The sequence below is a fragment of the Tursiops truncatus genome, chromosome 3, assembly GCF_011762595.2.
Source record: "Tursiops truncatus isolate mTurTru1 chromosome 3, mTurTru1.mat.Y, whole genome shotgun sequence".
Taxonomy (NCBI): Eukaryota; Metazoa; Chordata; class Mammalia; order Artiodactyla; family Delphinidae; genus Tursiops; species Tursiops truncatus.
In genome coordinates this window covers 38,364,828-38,388,182 of record NC_047036.1, presented here as the reverse complement: position 1 = coordinate 38,388,182, position 23,355 = coordinate 38,364,828, and the positions used below count along the sequence as shown (strand labels likewise).

The 23,355-nt window shown below is 36.4% G+C and overlaps 1 protein-coding gene across 2 annotated transcripts in view; it reads right to left on the bottom strand.

The window, feature by feature from the left end:
* Positions 1-2,143: 2,143 nt before the first annotated feature.
* The window catches only part of PARP8 (poly(ADP-ribose) polymerase family member 8), a 185,335-nt gene continuing 164,123 nt past the window's right edge, over positions 2,144-23,355 (bottom strand). For both annotated transcript variants that reach the window (XM_019930053.3, XM_019930054.3), the window contains 9 exons: positions 22,299-22,366; positions 20,467-20,515; positions 19,235-19,347; positions 18,925-18,997; positions 17,242-17,311; positions 14,591-14,664; positions 13,391-13,460; positions 12,438-12,522; positions 2,144-2,520 (listed from right to left, as the gene is read on the bottom strand). In XM_019930053.3, coding sequence (XP_019785612.1) covers positions 2,418-2,520; positions 12,438-12,522; positions 13,391-13,460; positions 14,591-14,664; positions 17,242-17,311; positions 18,925-18,997; positions 19,235-19,347; positions 20,467-20,515; positions 22,299-22,366 — 705 coding nt within the window. In that variant the 3' untranslated portion in view covers positions 2,144-2,417. The remainder of the gene's footprint in view (positions 2,521-12,437; positions 12,523-13,390; positions 13,461-14,590; positions 14,665-17,241; positions 17,312-18,924; positions 18,998-19,234; positions 19,348-20,466; positions 20,516-22,298; positions 22,367-23,355) is intronic.

The following is a 23,355-nucleotide window of genomic DNA, read 5'->3' as shown; positions in this document are numbered from 1 at the left end:
TTTAAAGTTCTAAATTTTAAGGACCTGCTTGGATTCTGAAAGCATGATATTCATCTACTAATGGGTATTGAAATTAGATTCTGTAGAAATAAACATCAGTTTACTATAGTATTCCCAATATCAAAAGTCCAATGAGAAGACTGGCTTTATTTTTAGATACAGGCTTAAAAAGTTTTGACAATTTTTCAAAACAAACTAAAATCTGTCATTCTGCATTGCAAAAGCATTCAATTATCATGAGAAGACATCTTACTATCATAAAAGATGTCTATTATCTGTAATATTTAGTGGACATTAAAACTATCAATTACTTTCCTTGCTCTGATAGATGAATCTACTTTTATTCTTAAGTTGACAGTAGAAGTTTGTATTATAATGTTTTATCTCCCCTAAATAGTCTCCCTTGAGTCCTCCAAGCTACCCTTCCAGTTCAGATTCTAATACTCTACCCCTTACAGGTCACTCAACTGTTGAGTAAATCCTTAGTGGATTAGTGGTTTTTAAATTATGCTTGGAGGCACTTCAAAGAGTTTTTGGAGGTGCCTCAGTGGTCCTAGTGGCCAAACACATGGGGTTTCAAGATTTCAATTTCCAAATCCTACTATTACATCCTCATATGTATGTCATATATACATGAATGTCCCACAAAATTAATTTGAAAATGTAATTTTGTTGCTTTAAACTATTTTTAAAACACAGTAAAGGGATTTGGGAGACTTGGGAGTCTTGGCAGAAAGAAGCAAGGAGTCCTCTTGTCCCACGTAAAGTCTTCAAATATTTGGTCACAGAACTGAAGATACTGTATCTTGGACCTACCACACCAATATCATCCCTCAGTCTGGCCTTGAGTTCAGAGGCACAAGTCAAAACAGATCAATGTTTTAGGTGGATCCTATCACAATGATTAATATCCCTTCAAGTCTATTTTTGCAGAAATAAGTGGCATATCAATTATTTACAATATAAGAAAACAAACAATTAGTAAATGCTTCCTAGATAGCAATCCTGAACAATGTGTATGACCTTTGTTCTCACCTTTTATACCAAAGGAACAAGCACAGAATTTATATTACACTTGCAAATGAGGATACATTTTTATTTTTTCTTTCTAAATAAATTAGAGTCAGATATGAGCCTTGATTCAGGGTTTGAATAGAGTGGCAGACTTGCTAATTAAACTGCTCTCATGAATGGCCTTATTCCAAAAACATCATGTAGGAAAAGAAACACTGTCAATTAAAAATTGTAATGAATAAGAACTTAGGTCCCAAAGAAATAGTAACGATTTTGATGCACACATGACTCTTGAAAAGAGAATGCTGAGAGCTGGTGTTATTGTTCTCTATATAAACTTATTCATGTTCTTTTAATATAAAAGAAACTTCAAAGTTTGTCTTCTTTCTCAATATGAAAAAAAATAAGCAGAGGTATTAGATGAAAAATATAAAAATGCTGGTGTGGTACAAATAAATGTAAAAAACGTTCCACAGTAGGAAATAAAAATATATATACTGTTGTTTTAAATTCTGAGGCCTTTCTTTTAAACATATTATCATTTGAATAAAGATGTTCCCCAAATTATAATATTATAAAGAGTTAAATTTTAACTGAGGGGAAAATTCTTTAAACAAATAGAAAACTTGTTTGCAAATATTTTCAGTGAATGAGCAGTGGTGAATTTGGCTCATATCTTGGTTTATGTCCAGAGAGAATATTATTTTCTTACTGAACATTATTTTCTTTCCATTGAATGAGAACAGAATTGTGGAGCTGTGCCATCTGTTGTTAAAATACACGTATGTGTACATACACACATATATGCACGATCATACATTTTGATGCATGAATCTATAGATATGTATATTACATACTTTTGGGCAAAGCACTGTATCTAAGACCTAATTGCTTTTGTATATGGAAAAGTAACAGATTAGGAAACATCCCTCCCCCAAACATTCGAATGTTCATACCGCTAATTATATAGCACATCAGAATGTGCAAACATTACACTTATTGCAAAGTATCTTATAGATTTAGACGCCATTATAAAATGCTTTCAGTTCTATTTTTGTACCCTAAGATGTCGGTATATAATACCAAATTTCCAATTAAAGAGTTTAATATAAAAATATCAGCACAAAACTGTTTTTTCAATCTGTTTATTGTGTGAGGAACCCAAACTTCAGTTTAAGTGCTGTTGTAATTTTATTACTAGATTCCATAACCCTACAATTGATAAATTTTATACCATTTTAGGTATTTAATGAGAAACTTAGAAATACTAAGAAAAAAATCAGTATTCAAAGGGTTAATTTTGTTTATAATAACAATAAATTATTTTATCATCTTCTTCAGTTCAAAATCCAGCTTTGAACCCGAGGAAGGCTTTCAAATCATGTTAATTAAATGGTGGTCCTTTAACCAGTAGCAGTTTGATTACCAATTACTCGAAGGATCTCTTTGTGAATGCCTCCTTCTTGTGTGTTAATATTTGTGTCTCCCACTTGGCCATCTTCGTAGCTAAAACACAAGACACAGAAACATAAAACATTCGAAAAGAAGAAACATTCAAAAACATCCCCAAAGCATTTAAGACAGCTTAGAAATGCTGTCTGGTACCTAAAGTACAGCCCAAGGGAATCAAGAGCCAGAGACAGGTGCTTCTCAGTTGGGTTTAATAATGTGCTCACATTACTGAACACGTGATTATTCTACGTCATGCCCTGATTTGACCCTTCCTTTTTAATTTTAACTTTTTAACCTCACATAAAGCATTGCCTGAGATGCGGGAAGCGCCCCAGTGTCTTTGGCTCTGCAAACCTTTTCCACAGCAGTTGTTATAAGAAGCCTGCTGAGAAAGAAGATACTGACTTCAGTTTTATGTTCCTTGGGTTCTGGATTTCTTAACTCCACTCCTACTTCAATCATTTATTTTCTGATCAGTGACACTCTCAGAAAAATCACTTCAATTTCCACCATTGCTCCTTTGCCATTCCTGCCTTCTAATTATTATTCTGTTGTAATCAGTGCTGCGTTTTTTTTTATCACTGGTTGCTCTATTTAGTCCGACTACAACAATATTCTTATTTATGCTGGTACTACATACAAGAATGCCAGTCTGCTAAGTTTAGCTAAGCAATAGAAGTGAAAATATAACTTTAAAGGACAGCAATTACTAAGTCCTTTAGAAAGAAGTAATTACATTTTAGATGATAATTCATTTCCTCAAATAAACTTACTTGGGCAATAAGAATTTCCCAAGAATGAATTTTTAAACTTCCATGATAATATTCAGAGTAGAATAGATGATGAATTAATTTTACTTCATAAAAATGACTTCAAGACAGAAGCTTTAGAGAAGTGGTAATTACTTCAAAATAGATAACCAGGGGTGTAAGCATAGTGTCTCAAAGATTAATGTGTGCCACTGTCTTTTCCTCACCATGCTTAAATTCTCCTGAAATAGCACAGCAGAAAAATGAAATAGATGACACATAACAATGAGCACTTAGGTCCTTACATAATCAACTACTTAAAAACCTAGTGATGGTTGCATCTATATCGAGTTTAAACTCCTAAGAAGTGGCCCAAGTTTGCCTACTTGGTTAATTTTTACCGTGCAAATATACACACACATACGTATACATAAGGCACCCAATGGTGAGACATTATTGTAAAAAAAAGAATGGGATATGTGGTACAAAGCCCAGTTGTAATTATTTTCTCAGGAGTTCAAACAATAAGTGCTCTGTTACAAACTAGAGAATGTGTAAAGTGAAACGCTTTAGACCTAGATCTAATCGGGTGTTTTGTAGCAAACTGTGTAAAGATATATTTTATTGGGCAAGTAAAATATGTTAGCCTGGTTTTTGTATAAATCCAGGCTACTCACTGGACCAAGGGTAAGCTAAGCCATCCGTAATTCTGAGCCAAGGCTGGGGAAGCAACCTGGCTTGCAGGCTTGGCCCACATGAGATAATGGTGTTTTATCAAACCAACTGGCCTAGCTCCTCTAGGATACAGATTATGGAAAACAAAAGAGACTGACGACAAGAGAATGAACCAGACACAAAGGAAACCATAGTGCTTTGAGAGAAGCGCGAAGAGTGGCAGGTCTCAGAACTGCTTTGGTTCTTGATGGCTTCCCAACTTCTGACACCAGTCTACCATGTATCTCCGTCCTAAGTTTCCTAATAGGTGTTTATATAAGATATTTTCAGCTTAATAGATACCAGCCTACATATTACCATCTCTGTTCTTTTCAACTTAAAGTTGACCTTGATCAAGGTTTGCCTGTAATACATTAAAACTTCTCATTTTTTCCTCAACCCACTGCAATCATTCTTCAGATCCTACTACTCTACTGAAAAGTACTGACAATGGTTGCCCATGGCCTCCTAGCTGATAAATTCAGGAGACTGTATCTGTTATGTCTGCAGCATGTGATACAGCTGACTGCTCTTTTTCTTAAAGCTATATCATCTCTTCCCTCCCTAGTTGGCCCTTTGATTATTAATTCTCAGTCTCTTTCATTGCATTCTCTCCCCTGGCCTCCCATTTCAATGCTGGTTTTATCCACAATTCCCTCCTCAGTGTTCCCTCTTTTTATGATATGCAAACTCACTTTACTTTAGTCTGTCCCATTGTTGTAACTATCACCCACATGCTGATTCCTAAAACTGTATCTCCAGTCCTTACATCTTTCTCTAACTATAAATTTCCTACAGAAATCACAGAGGTGGTATATTCAAAGTTGAACTTAACTTCTTAATACAAAACTGACTGTTCTTTTCTACTCTGTCAATATCTCAGTTTGAACTACCATCATCTACCCACCCCACCAACAAGAAAACTTCAGTCATTCTTGGTTATTCCATGTGCCCAAATCCAATACATCATCAAGTTATGTTGCTTCCATTTCCCTAGTTATTCCCACTTGCATCTTCTCTCCATCTAATACCATCACCTTCGTTTAGGCATTCATTATCATTCATCTAAACGGGTGATTTTCAAGTGGCAGGTTGTGTACAGTTAGCAGGCTTTGAAATTAGGTTGTCCGGGCTAGCATTTTCCAATGAAATTAGAATAAAGTAGGACAGAGAGTACTGACTGCACCACACAAAGTAAGATTGTTCTTTCCCAAGTCACAATGTCAAATTCATTTTTTTCTGTAGTGAGAAACGCTGACCTAGACTATTGTAATGACATTATAACTGATCTTTCTATCTCTACACTTATCCCCCCATCCCTCCTACAAGACAATTCTCTGCCCTGCTAGAGTGATGCAAATGGCCTTCGCTTCACTTGCAGAACAAGATCCAATGTCACTGGCATGGCACACCTGGGTCCTTCATAATCCAAACCTAAACTTCTTCTCTAGTCATGACCCATCACTCCTCCCTCACTCTATTTCCCAGTCAAACGGAAGGGTTTGCTATATCCAAGTATTACACATTCATTGACACATAAAAAGCATTTGAAGTTAATGGAGAGGAGATGAGACTCACATTCTTTAAATAAACTATAATAATTTATAGAAAGAACACAGGAGGAGGAGAGAATAGAGAGCAAGAGTGAGAGAATGAGATTGAAAGTATTAAGAAAAATGCTGATTTTTCCATTGTCTATGAAGCCCATAAGGAAACACAACAGCTGCGGGCTGAAGGATAAAATCAGTCAAAGGCATTCAGGTGTCTTAAATTATGAAGCATATATAATAATAAAGGTAAAACCAACTACCATTTGAATTGGTCAACCAGCAGGGCTTAGATAAATGAATTACTAGTGGCATTAAGATATTTATTACAATATAGCATACAGATTATTTTGCAGCTATTTATTAGTATTGCAGACAAACACTAAGTTGTTAATATAACACTGAAGTTCACTTACGTCCAGGCAGCAACAAAATTAAAAAAAAGAAATACAGCAAGAATGATATCAATAGGGAAATGATACACTTGACTGGGGTTTTCTACAGAAGGAAAAATGAAACCATCTAAAAGAAGACAAAAATTACTTATGTTCCTAGGAGTATAAAAAGATAACTGAAATTTTAATAAATAATAAACCAATTTGCTTTAAAAGCTATGAGACAATAGATGGAATCTGGCTATCTGGAACTCTCTTGGGTATGTCAGGAAATTTCATGGACAAAAACTTAAATGTATTGACAACCTTTATTTTCAAACTGATTATAGCAGCTCTGTGACAGTCTTAAGATTGGTTCACATACATTTGTTTTCTTTTCTTTTTTTTTTTTTCTGCGGTACGCGGGCCTCTCACTGTTGTGGCCTCTCCCATTGTGGAGCACAGGCTCCGGACGCGCAGGCTCAGCGGCCATGGCTCACGCGCCTAGCTGCTCCGCGGCATGCGGGATCTTCCCGGACCGGGGCACGAACCCGTGTCCCCTGCATTGGCAGGAGGACTCTCAACCACAGCGCCACCAGGGAAGCCCTACACTTGTTTTCTGACTCCCTAAATCTGGAAGCCAGAAATGATAGCACTGTTTTTCATTAGTCACAGAGAGGAGAAATTCAATGTGAACTCAATGATATCCAGCACTTCTCCAAAGTTCTTGTAAGAAATCCGATGCTGTAGTGTACTGTCTGCTTCAGAGCCCGTGTATAAATCTGTCTATTAAGTTAGAACATTCAGTCTTTTGTCATTGCTTTCATTCAATATGTATTACGTGTTTCTGCACGAGATGTAAGATTCCCAAACACGGACAGAATTTGCATTTTACGAGGGGAGATAACAGAGTTATGCAAGTAACTGGAGGACAAGGCAGCCCTGGGTGATACAAAGAAAGGGCAAGCAGAACTGACAGTAAAGACAGATCCTGTCTGAGTGGGACACCGGGAGAGGCCCCACGGAAAAGACCATGCAGTTAAGTCTAGAAAGATTGGCTAAAGGCTGAGCTGGTTAGAAAGCCAACCATTCCTACTGACCGAGCAAAGGCACATTAGCGGGGAAAAGAATTCCAAGTTTTTTTCAAGAAACAGCTTGGATGATAATTTTATTCAATCAGTGGTTTGTATGGGTAACTGAAGTCAAGTCAGATGGGCACTATATTGCAGAATGCCATGTTTTTATTTGTTAATAACTATCAGCCTGTATGAGCAAGGAATAATCAAACTCTCCTTCTGGAAAAATAATGTGGTATAAATTGTATGATCTTATTAACCACAGCTAACTCTAAGTGGGAATATGATGGGTGACTGTCTCTCTTTTTGCTTACCTTTGATTTCAGTTTCTGTACATTGAACAGGCATCACTGGTGTAAGGATGGCAATGTTTAAAAAATCTGGCATTTTAAAAAACAGATTAGGAGCAATGAAGAAAGCAGAAGCATGGAAAATAACTAGTAACCTTTTGGTGTACTCTAGGGGAGAGAACGATACACACCGAAACAAAGGTGTTTATAGAAGAAAACTGTGAAAAGATGTAATTGGGAACTGATGACTAGTGAGCATGGAAAAAGGAATTGAAAACTACAGCAATAACGGGTTCCACTTTGTACATAATGATTTTAAGGTATCAGTGGACTTTGGGGGACAAAATATCCAGCAAGCAGTTCTAAAATGGGCATTTCATTCATTCCTACGTATCTGCCAAGTGCTGTGCTAGGTACGCAAACACAAATGAGCTGTATAGTCCCTGACCTCAAGAGGTATACAGAGTTAATGGAGAAGACGATACATAAAAAAGAACAATCCAGTAATAAACACAAGCCCAGGGTATTACACAGTAACAAAAGGGGGCAGCACAAAGGCATCAAGGTAAGTTTCTGGGAGGAGGGAAGACATACATTAAGATTTAAAAGAGGAGTGGGAATTAGATAAACAATATGAGGGAAGAAAATGGAAGAGAGAATCCAAGATTAATGGAGAAAGGAAAGAGCAAAAGCATGGAGTGTGGAAATCCCAGCATACAGTTCAGGTTGTGCAGCATAACATCCTGGGGTGAGAAACAGCAGGCAATGAAAAATGGTGGGCCATGCAGCTGGAGATTGGATCTCCTCCACCTTCAACGCAGTGGTATTGAAGGAAGAACAAAGCACCAAGGAATCAGTTGGTTCCCTTTGTAAAGGAGACTGGACTTCATCTTATAAGTAGTAAGCAGCTATCAAAGACTTTTAAGCAGGGGAGTGATGTGGCAGTTTCAATCTTGGAAAGAGATCTGGGTTAGAGACAGAGAAATTGGATTCATTGTAGACTTGGGATAAAGCAAAGCTCCCAGATCGTATCAGCTTGATGTCACACAATTTATGTCACTGAGCCATGACTGAATGTCCTATCTTTTAACTTCATAAATAAGCTGTCTCCTTGCTATGTTCCCATTCAAACACTGTGTACCTTTTGCAAAATCATGATGCAAAGTATCTCTTATTTCATGTAACAGCCATGATACAATTATTTTATAAATTTTTCCTGTAGCTACCTTTTTAGATATATTTCAAACTTTGACCTAAAATTAAAACAATACATATTCCAAAATATTTTCCTTTTGGCCTTCTTCTGTTCATTCATTAAAAAATTTGCTGACAAGCAGCTGTACATCAGGTACCGTGCAAGGTGATGCAGGGCACGCAGGACAGTAAAAACACAAGAGTAGGAGTCTGCCTTTTAGGAGTTCACAGTCTTGTGGAAGAGTCAGATACAATGAATAAACTGAATTTTAAATTGAAGTTCTGCACTGAGTTGTAGGAATACCAGGAAGAGAGATTAATTTTGATTAGGAGCTTCATAGAAGAGGTGTTATTTGAGCTAGACCTTAAAAGATAGAATAGACTTTAGATAGGAATTCCTGAAATTTATTTAGCACTGACATCTGCTTGACGCAAGAACTGAAAATACCCTGCATCACTTTTCTGCAGATAGTCTTGTTTTACTTGGTCCTTCTTGCTCCTAAATTTCTGAACTTCTTGAAATATTTTGAGAAATAGATACCTTAAATCGACGTAATAGAGAAACTATGGAAACGATTCATTTGCAGATCTGCCTGCTCTAAATCAGGGAACCACTAAAGCATCAAACATGTAGGTTGTAACACCAGATAATAAGCAAGATACAAAAACCTGGCGGTTCTTAACCTTTCCTTGGTCCCAGACAGTTGAGGGAGAAGACACACTCCTATCTCTACGAGTTTACACTATGGCAGTGGTGGGGGCAGTGTAACATGGGGTGCCCATGGCACTAGATACACCTAATCTGTTAACCTGCCAAATCATCAATTACCTTCTCTTGGATTTTATTATTTATTCCTATTTCTGGAAAACACCAATAATAAGTTTTCCTCTCTAGCTTTAAAATCCCCATTTCATAACATTTTTGTTGTATATGACTGGAGCACCATACGTCTCTGTGGTTTTCACACCCCCTGTGAAACTTCTGGCCCTTTTTAAAATAGCTGCCTTATTTCTACATATTGACCTTAATGTCTTTATACACGTGTCTCAAGGTCAGTAACAAAATCAAGCTCTAGCAACAATTTCTAGACCCTCAGAACCGTCTGGAATCTGTTCTTAACATCTGAATTATTACCTTTTGCCTGAAGCACTTATCTTTGATTAAGTTTATTCATTTTTGGAGTCTTCCAACAAATTTTTTTCAAACTTCTTACTCTCTTATTTTTTCCTAACAGATATCTTCCTTTAAATTTTACTTTTAATTTTTTCTGATACCCTGTTCTAAAGTATCCCCCATTTTTCTCTCATTCTCTGTTATTGTTTACTTATTGGGAAGAATGTGATTAGGATAGTAGATGACTGTTTTATTTATTTATTTAATTTTATACATTTTATTATCTCCACTCTGGAAGTCAGATTAGCATAGAATTTATATAATTTTTAATATTTTCAGTTAGTAACAGATAAAAAGGAGGCCTCACCAATTTATATCCTAGTCATCAGGCAAAGCATCTAACTTTAGAGACCACATAATGTGTTAAAAAAAAGAAAGGATGAAATTAAGAATAGAAATTGAGTTTCTGTCTGATTATGGTATATTTGATAACTCACTTCTTTCTCCTCAATTTATTCTTTTCCTAGATAGTGCCATTCACCAGGCAGGCACATCACTAGCAGAACTCTGTGATTATATCTTTTATAAAGAAGGAAAACTGATGGTTGTAATTAGAATGTACATTAGTGAATGGATTCTCCTTTTCATGTGTTTTGAATCTCATCAATTTTCCTTAATTAGTTCCTTCTCTCCTGAGGGAGCAGGAAAAAAGAATGAAGTCTCATTTGTGTTTATAAAAGAATGAAAATCATTACCTTAACAGAATTTTTTCCTTTGCATTATTTGGAAAGTATCTGAGTGTACTGAAGGCTTTTTCTTCTCTTTTCTTCAGATGGTCTTTCCTCGCTTTTTTCTTATGAAATATAGAAATCCTTCTCTCCAGTTAACATACACACACCCACACATATACCTCCACTGATTTAGTTTACATATAATTTATGTAAAACTGCCAAGAGGTAACACGAGAAATGTTTACTGCCTACTTCCATGTCTAATGTTATTTAGCTCAACAACTATGAATTTTAGCAAGATGCTAAAAGGAGCAGATTAACTGATTAACGACAAGCTAAGGAAAGGCCTCTGGAGTTACTTTTCCATGAAAATCTCCAGCTCACACAATGAAATAACTTTGTGATTGGAGGTGTCTTTTGGAAGGCCGACCTTCTAACAATGGATAAGAGTCAAGATGAGCAAGAAAGAAGAAGGGAAAAAATATTCAATGAGTGCCTTTCAGTGGAGACCTGCACTGTGCTATACCTTAATCTGAATCATAACCTTAAAAAGCAGACAGCTATCCTGGGAGCCTCCAGAGCCATGGCTGTACACTTCTCTACCTTGCCTTCTGCCCCAGGAGGGTGACTTCTATGGACTTGGTCAATATGCTCCCTTGCCCTCTAGTTTCTGGTAGAGTTTGGCCAATGCGGAGGGCGAGGTCAAGGTTTTGCTTGGTTCCAGCCCCACAAGGTCACCTTGGGCTGCCTAGTCCCTGAACTGAAGGCCATGACTCCTGTCAAAGCTGATGAACTAGAAATGGCTCTCCTACCAGGTTCTGATAACTGCTTCCTATTCTTATCTTTTTGGACCTGAGGATGTATAATAGCTCTGGTGCTACTAGCTCCAGGTTACTGTCCTAGACCTATGATTTCCCTATAATCACACTTTTGTAAGTGATCTAACTGTGAATGATAGAAATTATCTCGTTCCTTAAGGGCCAGTGGTTTCCTGTTGGGATTCTAACTGATACCGGTATATTGTTCTACTGTAATCTATTGATGATGTTATATTGCGTCTACTGAGGAAGCTTAGAGAGGTTATGCAGCTTGGCCAATGTCACCTCACTAATAACTGGTGAGCCTAGACACAAACTGTCTGATCAAAAGCAGCAGGGTTCTTTTTACTATACTCATTGCTGTCTTGCCACTAAGAATGAAATCTATAGGTATGTATATGTCTCATACTATGTAATCTATATATTAATATGTAACATAAACACAAAAGATAGATAAATACATAATATATAAATCTGGATCATAAGAAAATCATACTTTTCAGACCAACCAAAAGAAAACCAGGCAGTTCATCAAATTTTCATTGTGAACCGTCAGTCAATAAGCTAACAGATCAAATGCTGCAGATGTAGCCTGCTCCAGCTATGCTATGTATTGAAGTAATCATGATACAGTCATTTTGACACGGCTTATAAAACAAGTCAGTGCATTTTTCCAGCTTCTTTTTAGAAAGTTACATAAACGTACAAAATAGATATACTCAACTCTTCCTTGAGGTCCTTTCTGTGACAGGACCGTGGATGAGGAAGGCTCAAGCATGGGAAAAAGTTGAGAGTTAAGCAAGGTGGGTAAAAATCAGACAGATCTACTACACTCATTTACTTAGGGAAGAAAAATACCACTCTTGTATTTTGATGCAGCTCTTATGCTATAGCTGTGTCAAAAAACCCACATTAACATGCCCGGCATTGCCAGCCTATATCATATGGAATGCAGATCAACTTTTTATAGGAAGAAGACTTTCTCATTGTTTTCCTCATTCCCAGGTCTAATATTTTTTTAAATCTATAGATAATGTATGTGTATATTTATGTGTGTGTATATATCTATCTAGATACATATAAGATCTGTACGTATGTATATATACACTTATATACACAGGTATACATACATACACACAGATAGTGGTTAAAGAGACCATGTTTTTCTTCAATTCTTCTAAGTTAATAGCATTTAAACACCCCCGTTTTTCACAGCTTAGTAAAATAAAACAAAAACATTGAGTTGATGAGAAAATACGTGTCTGCTATATTTTGGCAGCTAAAGTGACCTAAGAATAATGTAGTCACTACTACCTCACTTATGGAGAAGACAGTAACATAGGATTTTAAGTTTTTACACTTACACAAAAAAGAACCGTGTGCAGACATGATCAGTATTTGGGACGACCCATATCTCTCCATGTTTGTGCAGGTCAGGTGAGGTGATCACTGTAAATGGAAGAGAAAATTAAAGAACTATTTATTCTAAGTTACTGTATCCCTTCTCTTAGAAATCTAAAAGCAAAAATGCATGCACAAATTAACATATGGAAAATGTTTCTTTCACCTTATGAAGCTATCAAGAAATGTAAATAAAAACAGTGACATGCCAAGTAACAATTTTATGTCTGGAACACGATTAGCATAACAATAGGAAGGAAATCACTTTTGTGTTATGGTGGTAAATAGGTCCTGACTTGGGAACTATGTAGAAAGCAACTTAGCGTCCTCTATAACCATCAAACGTTGAAAAACTTGAAAGACAGTAAACAGTGGCTACCGAAACTCCCAACACAAGAAGAAAAAAAAATGAACTTTTAGCCAAAGTCAGATTTTAAAGCAAGAACAAAGGAAAGTATATGATCTTGCAAATCGCCTGTCAATTTTCTGTCCTAAGTTCAGAATCGAAGAATAATTTCAGTGTAGGAATGAGAAAGGCCTACTGGGTTATCTACTCAGCACTTGGTTCATCTTTCAGATTTTTTATGGTATTATACATTCAGAAACCAACATAAAGAGGAAGGGGGTATATTAACGAAAGAGAAAAGCAATACTTGATCAGAAAGAGATAATTACCATTCTGAAATATCTGCCAAGAATAAAATATAGCACTAGTTGAATTCTTGCCAATTCTGCTTTTTGGTTTTAACCTTTATGATCTCTGTTGTAAGTATTTTCCATTTGTGCCCTTAGAGATGGTCATAAGGAATAAAGCTTTCACTAGTCCATTGTGAGCATTCTGTAAACACACTTAAACTTTTAAATACAGATAAGAGAGAGAATTAACGCTATGAGAATTGTAAAACTTTCAACTTACCTTCACATAAGGCTATGCATTTTAAGTTACGGCTTTGCAGGAACTGGGATTGCTGTCCTTTTTTCTGTGACTAAAGTCCAAAAGAATTTAAAAATTAGAGTAAAAATGGGACAGTCATTCAAGTGAAAAAAAAGAATCATCATTAAAAAGTAATAGTCACTAAGATAGTTCCAGAGGTTTAAAAAAGGTCTATCTCGACCAGCAGCACAATCCTTGAATTCTCTCTTAATGTCAATCTATATTTGTTATATCACTTAATTTCTGTACATAATCATAATTAAATTACTCTCAAAAATAAGCAAATTAAAAAATACTAAATTAAAGTTCAATAGCCTCACAACATAGAATTAGAACTCAAATTTATTTTTACCAGAAGCCTAGCATCTCTATTTAGAGGGAAACAAAATTAAAGTTGCATAATCTTTTCAAACATTAAAATGAATTATTCTAGATCATCTAACTACCCAAAACAAACCCATATTTATAGCATCATTAAGCCACAGAGGTTTCAGAAACATTTCATGTAGAAAATCTGGGGGTTTGTTTTTGTTTTCAGACACTAGACTAGCTATATACTCTTTTAAAAATAATCTAAAGTCACATTATTCATCAGATGGATTTTAATTTGTCCAGAATGCTTGTTTTCTCTGAAACAACAAGGGATCTGTGTTTGCCCTTCTCTGTGCCTGGAGTGTTCTTTCTCCCAGAGAGCCATATGGCTCGTGCACCCACCACCTATAGGTCTTTACTCAAATAGAACCTTCTCAGAGCATGCTTTCCTGATCACCCCATTTAAAATTCATTCGAGTTCCATCTTGCATCCCACAGCATTCAACATCCCTTTCCCCTGATTTTTCTCTGTAAGATTTACCACCATCTAGCATTCTTTCTGTCTAAATATATATTTAGTTTATTTATATCCACTCAGTAGAACACAGGCACCAAGAGGATTTGTCTATCGCTGATGATCACTGTAGCCCAGTATCTTGGAGATGTCCAGCACTCTTGTAGAAGCTCAATACATACTTATTGAATATTTATCGAATAAAGGCATTTTAGGGTGAGTTTCATTCCTGCAGGAGTAACGACCACTTAAAATAATTCTGCAGATTTAAAAAGCCTGAGTATTTATCGAAGTCCTGCCAGCTAAGGGAGCTAGAGTTCACTCGTCAGAGGCAGTCACCCGATTAGCTACAACACCTGTGATGCGTTGCTGTTTTTACTGCTTGAAGCTGGCTCATCCTTGGCTGACACCTTCTGCTTCTTGTTCATCCCTAAAAACATCAGCAAGATAATAATTTAGGGACAAAGCCGTATGATGCAGCTCAAAATACAATCCATCTACACTGCAAAGTTCCACTTTAGGCAAAAGGTTTGACAGCATCAGGCCACAGACCATCACAAAGGGCTCCTGAAGGAGCAGCTGCTGTGCCCTGAGCAAGCAGGGTGGAAAGTTGGTGGGTTCTGGAAATCCTGGTCAAGTTACAAAGTAGAAAATACACTTTGTTTTTCTTTGCATTGAAAAGAAGGCTAGGACCTTCCCTTGCATAAAATTGATATAATCAGAAAATTCTTAAAACTTGATTTTAAAAGGCATTTAGGACCTAAATTTTATTCTTACCATCTGGTGACTAGAAGAAGATAAGGGGTGGAAAATATAAACGATTTCAGAAAAATATATTTATACTGCAACTTAACTTCATGCTCAATTCCTGTAGAATTTACTATTCCTCCTAATAAAGGAAAACTATTTAAGTCCTTGTGTCTATGATACTCACAAGTCTTACCTTAACCTGCTAATGCCATGGTTTTTTACTGTGAAATATTTCAGACAAAACAGAATTAAAATTCCTGTCTGTTTTAGAATAGGTAGATTTGTAGCTATAGTGTATTTAAAAATGCTCATCTACTATCCTGAAGTTGAGAAGCCTATTTGTTTGCTGCTGTTTCAATAAAAGGCTTAATGAAAATGACGCAAAGCCTATGGACCAAACTGCAAATGGTGTGGATGCAGGCACTTCCCAAGGCAGACATTCCCGCAAAGGGGCAGAAGTGGGTGTGGTCAAGCTGAGGAACAGGCGAAGCTATTAGTGCAGAAAGACGGTTCTGCTCTCTAACTCCTAGACCTGAAGCCCTCCAAACCAAGTATGAAGCTACTTCAATGTACTGTAGAGGTTCTTCCTTTTATTTTTCAGATCAAGGACACTGAAAGAATTGGATGGAAGCTATCTACCCTCTTTCCAGACAAACAGTCACACAGACCAATTTCACATTCATCTGAATCCCTCAAAAACCTTTCCATGAACCCATCTAAGGAGTCAGTACACCCGTATAAGAAGCAGAAAATCACAGGACTCGATGATGTGTTGTGTTGTCCTTATCTATGCTGAGATTGTATTTATTTATTAAAAATGGTTTGATATTACTTTTTTACTGTGTTCTGTTTTAAAAAGATTTAGAGTCTGATTTAAGCTGATTCTGATCATCTTTCCCACTGAACTACATGATTTTATTTCCTATACTATCTTACTCTTCTGATATTTATTTTCCTAGTTTTATTTTGGCATATTGTATTTTCAAAGATCACTGCAACAATAGCTCTCAACAGTATGTCTTTCTACAATGCGGCTGTGCCACTCTTTCATCAGGAGATGGAGTCTAATTCCCTAGCCCCTGGATATGGGGGGGCTTGTGACTGCTTTGTCCAATACTGTACATGGGAAGTGGCGCCACGTGAGTTTTGAGGCTGGGTCAGAAGAGGCATACAGAGCCCACCTGGTCCTCTTAGGACATGTGCTCTGGGAAAGGTCGAGGTGGAACACTGAGAAACCACTTGCTGTGGCTGGAAGAGTGTGAACTTGGGCAAAAGAATCAGACAGGTAAGCCTGCTCAACGTTCTCCTAGTTATTAGATCTCTCTAAGTCTCCTTTTCTATAATATATGGATCTTAAGACTTACCATCCAGGCACCATGTGAACAACATCTCCTGAAGTTGTTTAATGGAATCATGTAACCCCACACAACACAAGCACATAAGCAAAACCAACTATCTATGCAGGTATACGAATATAAAAGCCTTTAAGTCTAATGGGGAACTCACCAAACCCTGAGGTTGTTAGGAGGAAAATGTTTCATTTGTTATTTTATACAATTCTGTGTAGTTTCGATTTCTTTACAATGGGCATAATTAGTTTATATTTAAACAGAATAAGTTTCTGTTCTGAGAAAAAAAAAAATCACACAGATCATTGTGAAATATTCCAAAAATTTTTAAAGTACAAAGAAAAAATCACTCTGAATTTTACTACCTCAGGATTACGAACGCTAACAATTTGGTAATCGTTCTTTCCATATTTTGAATTTATGAGGCTCCTCCTCGGCACATGGTTTCAGTTTATTCCAATATATTTTTCTCAAACAATCTCACTAAAATATTAACAAGAAGTTGTCCATAAGTAGGATGGTTCTGAGGGTGTTTTTCTAATCCTAAGTTTTCCATACTGCTTAAAACTTCTTCAATATAATGTGTAAACATTTTTCAGTGCTCTACATAATATTTTGTACGTGCTATATTTTCAATGTTTACTGTAGACGGAATAAATGTAGAAACTATTGAGACAAAATTAAAATTAATTTTGAAACTGACAAAACATATGCTCCATCTTATATGCTAGGGGAAGTATTATAAATTCATCTTGACACGTGAGCTTTGTTTTCATTTCTGACATTTATCAAATGAATTTAATACAAATACATCAAATAAGCTTCATTCACTCGATAAAAAAGTGTGCCTAGAATATACAACAACAAAAACTTAATATATTTGAGGTTGAAATGAAATACAAGCTTACCTGAGTAACCAAATGATATGCTTGACATTGGACTAAGATAGATTCCACTTCCATACATTGCACCGTGGAGCTAGAATGAGAGGAGGTGGGAAAGGAAACAGTCAGTTTATGGTTTCAAATGTTAATATTTCACAAAAGAAGACCATTGGTCTTATGCTGGAACATTAGCTCTTAATAAAATGATAAAGCTCTGATTTCAAGGTCTAATTTGAAAAGAGTACTAATATTCTTGTTCTTAAAATTCAGAGTGCATTGATATATGGAAAATGACAGCCAGAAAAAATCCTTAGTAAAGAGTTTCCACCCAGCTGATGACAAAGAGTCACTTAGTATCAAGTACTGGAGTAGGCTTTTTTTTTTTTTAATTAATTTATTTATTTTTGGCTGCATTGGGTCTTCGTTGCTGTGCGCGGCTTTCTCTAGTTGTGGCGAGCAGGGGCTACTCCTCGTTGCAGTGCGCGGGCTTCTCATTGCGGTGGCTTCTCTTGTTGTGGAGCACGGGCTCTAGGCATGCGGGCTCAGTAGTTGTGGCGCATGGGCTCTAGAGTGCGGGCTCAGTAGTTGTGGCTCACAGGCTTGGTTGCTCTGCAGTATGTGGGATCTTTCCTGGACCAGTGATGGAACCTGTCTCCTGCATTGGCAGGCGTTTTCTTAACCACTGTGCCACCAGGGAAGCCCTGGAGTAGGCTTTTATGTTAATGACTCTAAAATACTGAAAGTAAACGTGGCTGAAACACATGTGACAGAAGGTTGATCAGGACTCATCTGCTACTATATCAACAAAATATCTTAGATTTTCATTATACGGCACTGTCATCCCATTCCTTACTTCCTCTAAATTTTTCAAGTTACGGAGAGTTTCATTAACTGAAACTCTTCGACCAGTCTACTACTCAGAACAATTAAAACTGTCTCTTATTATCTCCATGCCCTAGGGCCCTCATACCGTATTTAGTATGCACCAAATATTAATTCAATAAATACGTATTTATGGACATTTATATTTATGAACATTTATATTTATATTAAATGTGTATTTATGAACATTTATATTTAGTTGTGTCATCCCAATTGTCATCAGAATATGAGATCTCACACAGGTGACCGGGTTGAGGATTTCATCTCCTGACCTCCTTACATCATCAGATGAAAATCAGCTGAATGAGAGTGAGGTGGGATGCTGGAGATGAAGGGCGTAAATAAAGATGAAGACCACACCCACAGTATCCTGCCCATGTGGTGCCCTGCAGGCTGAAAAGCGGGTAGCCGATGGCTCTTTGGTGTCCAATCTCCATTTTGCTTATTCTTAGCCCTACCTTTTCTTCTGTTAAAGTATTCACACTGAGGTTGTGCTCAAAATACTTGAGTTGGAGTAGCAGAGAGAATTTGTGTAAGGTTTTACCTCTTTTGTGATAATTTTTTTCTATTAAGTTTAAAGTGGTTTCACTATTTTCTCATAGGGGAACTCAGTTTTCTTTTTCTTTTCATCCCTATGTTGTGTATCGATCAATTCTGCTTGACTTATTTTGTGAAAATTACGTATGCCTATTAGAAAAATCCACGTAATTTTTTAAAGCATACACGCATCCCCTTTTGCAAGTGAAAACACCACCAGGACAGACTGCTTACTGAACTCCAATACTGAAGAATAATGAGTCTTGTTAAAGCATGCAGAAAATTTACCTGCAGTCGTGTATTAGAAGCAACAACCAGACCATTTCTCAGGATGGAGTGCCAGTTTTCAATGTGCGAGCCACTAAAACACAGGGGAGGGGAAGGAAAAAGCAAAATCAAAAATCAACGACCTTTTTATGGGGGTCTCAATATAACAAGTCATGGTGCCTTCTCAGAGTTCTGGGTTTCCTAATCAAGTATCGTGTAGTGAACTGTCCAGTGCTAACAGCCAACTACTAAAAGAAGATGACTTCCTCCCTACACATTTCTGGAAGACTAAGTGGGTGACACACACCCCTAAACATTAAGCCATACTCACTGAAATGCAAAGGTGCTTCCGAAGAGTTTTTTAGCAGCTCTAAAATTGGATTCTTTGGCTGGTGGACTGCTGAGAAGAAGGAATTGATGGGGAGTGTGCATGAACTTCAGTTGCTGCCATTTAAAATAAGGATGCAGGAAAACATGTCAAATTTAACATACAATCAGGCTGATGACAATTTCAAACTTTACTGGTTTAAGAATTATCTAGTTTCAAACCATAATAATTTAGATTAATAGGGCATTCATTTGACAAAAACCCTGCATAAATGATAAATCGCATGGAATTGCTGATTTGAAGGATAATTCTTTAGGCTAATGGAAAAGGAACAGGAGACAGACAATCCAAAGTCATTTATATTTAGCTTTGGAATATGCTATGTAATCACATTCAAGCAGATCTGCCTTCCTAATTACATTTCTTTTTGAGACTTTTATTATTGAATTCCCTAAGTATCCACCAGCTATTCAACTGGGGAAATATCTGAATTTGCTAAGCAGAAAAGTTAGTTCAAGATTTTAAAACTGCAAAAATTATCATCATCATGCTTTATTTACATATATTTGTAAAATTAGAAATTGCCTACATTCAAATTATAGTTTCCCACTTTGCTCATGGAAAAAATTGAAACAAAGTCTTTTGTTAAGTCTTTTGTCGCTTAACAAAATTTTCTAACTGCTGCCCTTTCACCTAAGAATATATGTACTTATACAGGAATCCAATATATAGGAATCTCATAGTTTAGAGATTCATAGATGGGTGAGCTGAGATTTTAGATACTGCTCCTAGGTGACGATCAGAACTGAAATCAGAGTCCATTAGCTTTTTCTTTATTTTGTAAGCATATTAGGCCGATAAGTAAGCTATCTGGAGGCAATATCTTCTCCAATATAGAAAAGTAAAGCTGTACCAACATTAAACTGACAATGATAAAAAAGCACATCACCTTTTTCTGGTCAATCTCTAGATAATGTCCTCTCTATCACATGTGGAATAACTAAATGATTTCACATTGACTCATTTACTTAAAAGTTCAGGGCAGCAGCCTGAAATTGATATCTTGGAGAAACTTAGAGCTGGGGCGCATGTGGTCATTTCTAACTGAAGAATTAGGCTTGGCCTGAGTTAACTTCCATTTCCTGGAGAGGCTGCCTAAAAATCACAGGGGTCAGTTCTCCCGACTAGTAAGTGTCCCTCACATTTCTGTATGTATATGTGAAAAAACAACTTACCCTGTTAACTGGCAGTTTCACAATATGTGACCTATTACTTGAAATAACCCTGAAATTAATTAAAATAAGTCATCAGTCACAAATATATGCCACATATATTTAAAGTGTTTTTCCCCTGTTGGCAAGTGATTAAAACTTATTTTTGCTGTGACATAAACTAAATTGAGTAACAATTTTACTTAATTACATCATTTTGCTTTGCTTCCTGAAACAATTTAAAGAGCTGATATAATAAACAAGATACTTAAACCTGCAAACACAGACGTAGCTCTTTAAAACTTAAGAGATATAATTTTTAATAACCACAACCTCAGATGTCAGCAAAGTGAACATGAATATGCTTTCAAATAATGGTAATCTAAATACAAAATTTAGAAGTTGATTCATACATCTGCTTCTCCCTACACTGTCTAACTAAGAATGAGTTTTTATGAAGATATTTTTCCTTTCTTTAAATATTTGAGGATATTTGTGCTGATACAATGGTTTATATACAAACTGTTGTTCACCCTATGTAGACAATGAAGTTGAAAAAAAATCAAAACCTCAGGTATCTGAAAGGACTAATTGTTTTATGCTTTGCAGTATAGAAAATAATAACTAAAAAAATTGTAAAACATGTTGGTAAATTTTCTCCTCCTTGAAGGAAGAGTGACTTAACAAGCTGAAGGAAATGATCACAAATAATTAAAAGTGAACAATCAGGCTAACTTCAGGGAAAAAAAGAAAGAGATTAGATATTTGAAATTTTTACCTTCATTTTGAATATGACTTAATAGGAGAATTTTAAAAGTTAAAATAAAAACTATGTGTTATTTTACTCAATTCGTCAGAATTTTAAAGATAGATTATAAAACATACAAAGAAGAAAGACTTCTAAAACCTAACTCTTGTCATGGTTTTACTAGACTATATTAAATGTGTTTTGTAAGGTTCTGCCTAAGTGAAAGTTAAGTATTTAAGAGTCGTGAGGTGGCCTCTTCCTCCTTTGCCCATCTTTACATATTTTTAAAAAAACTTCCTGGCTGTAGCATGGAACAAGTACTCATTCAGACCAATTTCTTATAATCTTTACATTTGTATTACTGCCTGATAATCATGGTAAATTCCAGTCTTTGAGTTGTCAGTGATTTCAAAGAGACGCACCTAAAACCCCCATAGGTACAGTGAGTAGGTGAGTAGATACTACTGTTTTCTTTTTGCAGATGAGAAACCAGAGGGCAAATTATTTGAAGTAAGTGTTGTAGAGCAAGGGGAGCTCTCAACCCACCCCTCAACTATAGCCTAACCCTTCTTTTCTAGGGTTAGCCTGGACTAATGCTGTGTGCCTTACCCGACTTTCTCTGAAACAGTGCCTCATCTGCAGTCATCAAACACAGAGTTTATCAAATTTACACTATCTTTGTTAAGGGAGTAAATTATGCAAAACACACATTATAGAGAGATTTTCAGTAAGTGTTTGAAACAGTTTTATCGCACAGAAAATTAGATGAAAATTAGTTTTATCACACTAGAAAATTAAATGAGCCAAAATGGCTTCACCATGTAATCTAACCAATCAAAATTTTTAAAATGATAGATAACAAACTGCTGTCGACTGCATCGTATATCCCTGCAGTGCATATGACAGCACTTTCTTCCCCTTGTGATGTCCAAATTTTAATTAAAGTGAGAGTCCTTAAGGACTCTTGGACTGTAAAATCCCCAGGCCTCACAGGCTTGTAGAACTGTAGCATTGCAGGTCTTGCAACATAGGCTTTTTTTTTTTTTTCCTTAAAGCAGGCAGTAGGAAGTGATGCTGTTTTCATTAAGAGGAAAACTAAATTTTATACCATTGCAGTAAGGGATGAGCAAGGGGGTCTTGTTTATCCATCTGCTTCTTGATTTCCAGATACGGTGCCTGAAAAAAAAGTCATTATACGTTTTGATTTTTCTTAAAAATTCTTTTCTCTTTTTCTTTTTTTGCAAAAGGAAAATCAGATTGAACAGGTATGCCTTATCCAGTTAAACGTGAAGACCTGTGGTTGTGACATGATAATGGCAACCATTACCCTAGTTGCTTCTCCCCAAGATGATATGAACTCTGACCTTCCATGCAGGACAAAGGACTTGCCGGAACGTTTTGATAAGAGGCTCAATGGAATTTTAGCCTGGCTTCCATGCACTAGGCTGGAAGTCCCTGGACCACTGCTGAGTCTTTGCTCAAGAAAACCTAATGTTGCTAAAACACAAAAGGTACCAACCCATACAGTTAACCTTTCAGTAATTCTCTTATCCCCCCTGAAATTTCCATTTCCCCAGAGCCCCCCCTATTTTCACTTCTCTGTAGCCCCTTTTTGTTCCCTCTCTGTTTTCACTTTAAAAATCTCGGTCACCTTGCCTTACTCGGAGGTGATCTCAGCTCACACGGCAAGTTTCTCTCCCCTACTGCAGTACTTGAATAAATCTGTCTTGTCACCTTTATCAAGTGTCTGGTTTCTCTTTGACATTTTTAACATTTAACTAACATTAAAGCGAAACTTGTAATAGCTACTACTCAGGCTCATATCTGAGGGTACTGACTTCGGGTAGATCTTTACATGAGAAAATTGGACAAAATTTACATAAGACGATGACCCCTTCTTTTAAAAGTATTCACCCAGACAATTAACATTTTCCTAGAAAGAAAGGTAATCTGTCTGTGACAACTTAGGCCAGTATAATGTTATATTTATTTGGAGAAGTTTAAAGAATTTGACAGGATAAAACCTGACAGCATCCCTATGAAGTGTACACTGAGGGAGAAGCCAACATTACTATTTACCATCTTGGCAATGAAGTAACTGAGGCATCAAGCAATTAAGCAACTTGCTCAAGGTTGCAGGCCACATCACTGATGAGCAAATTATA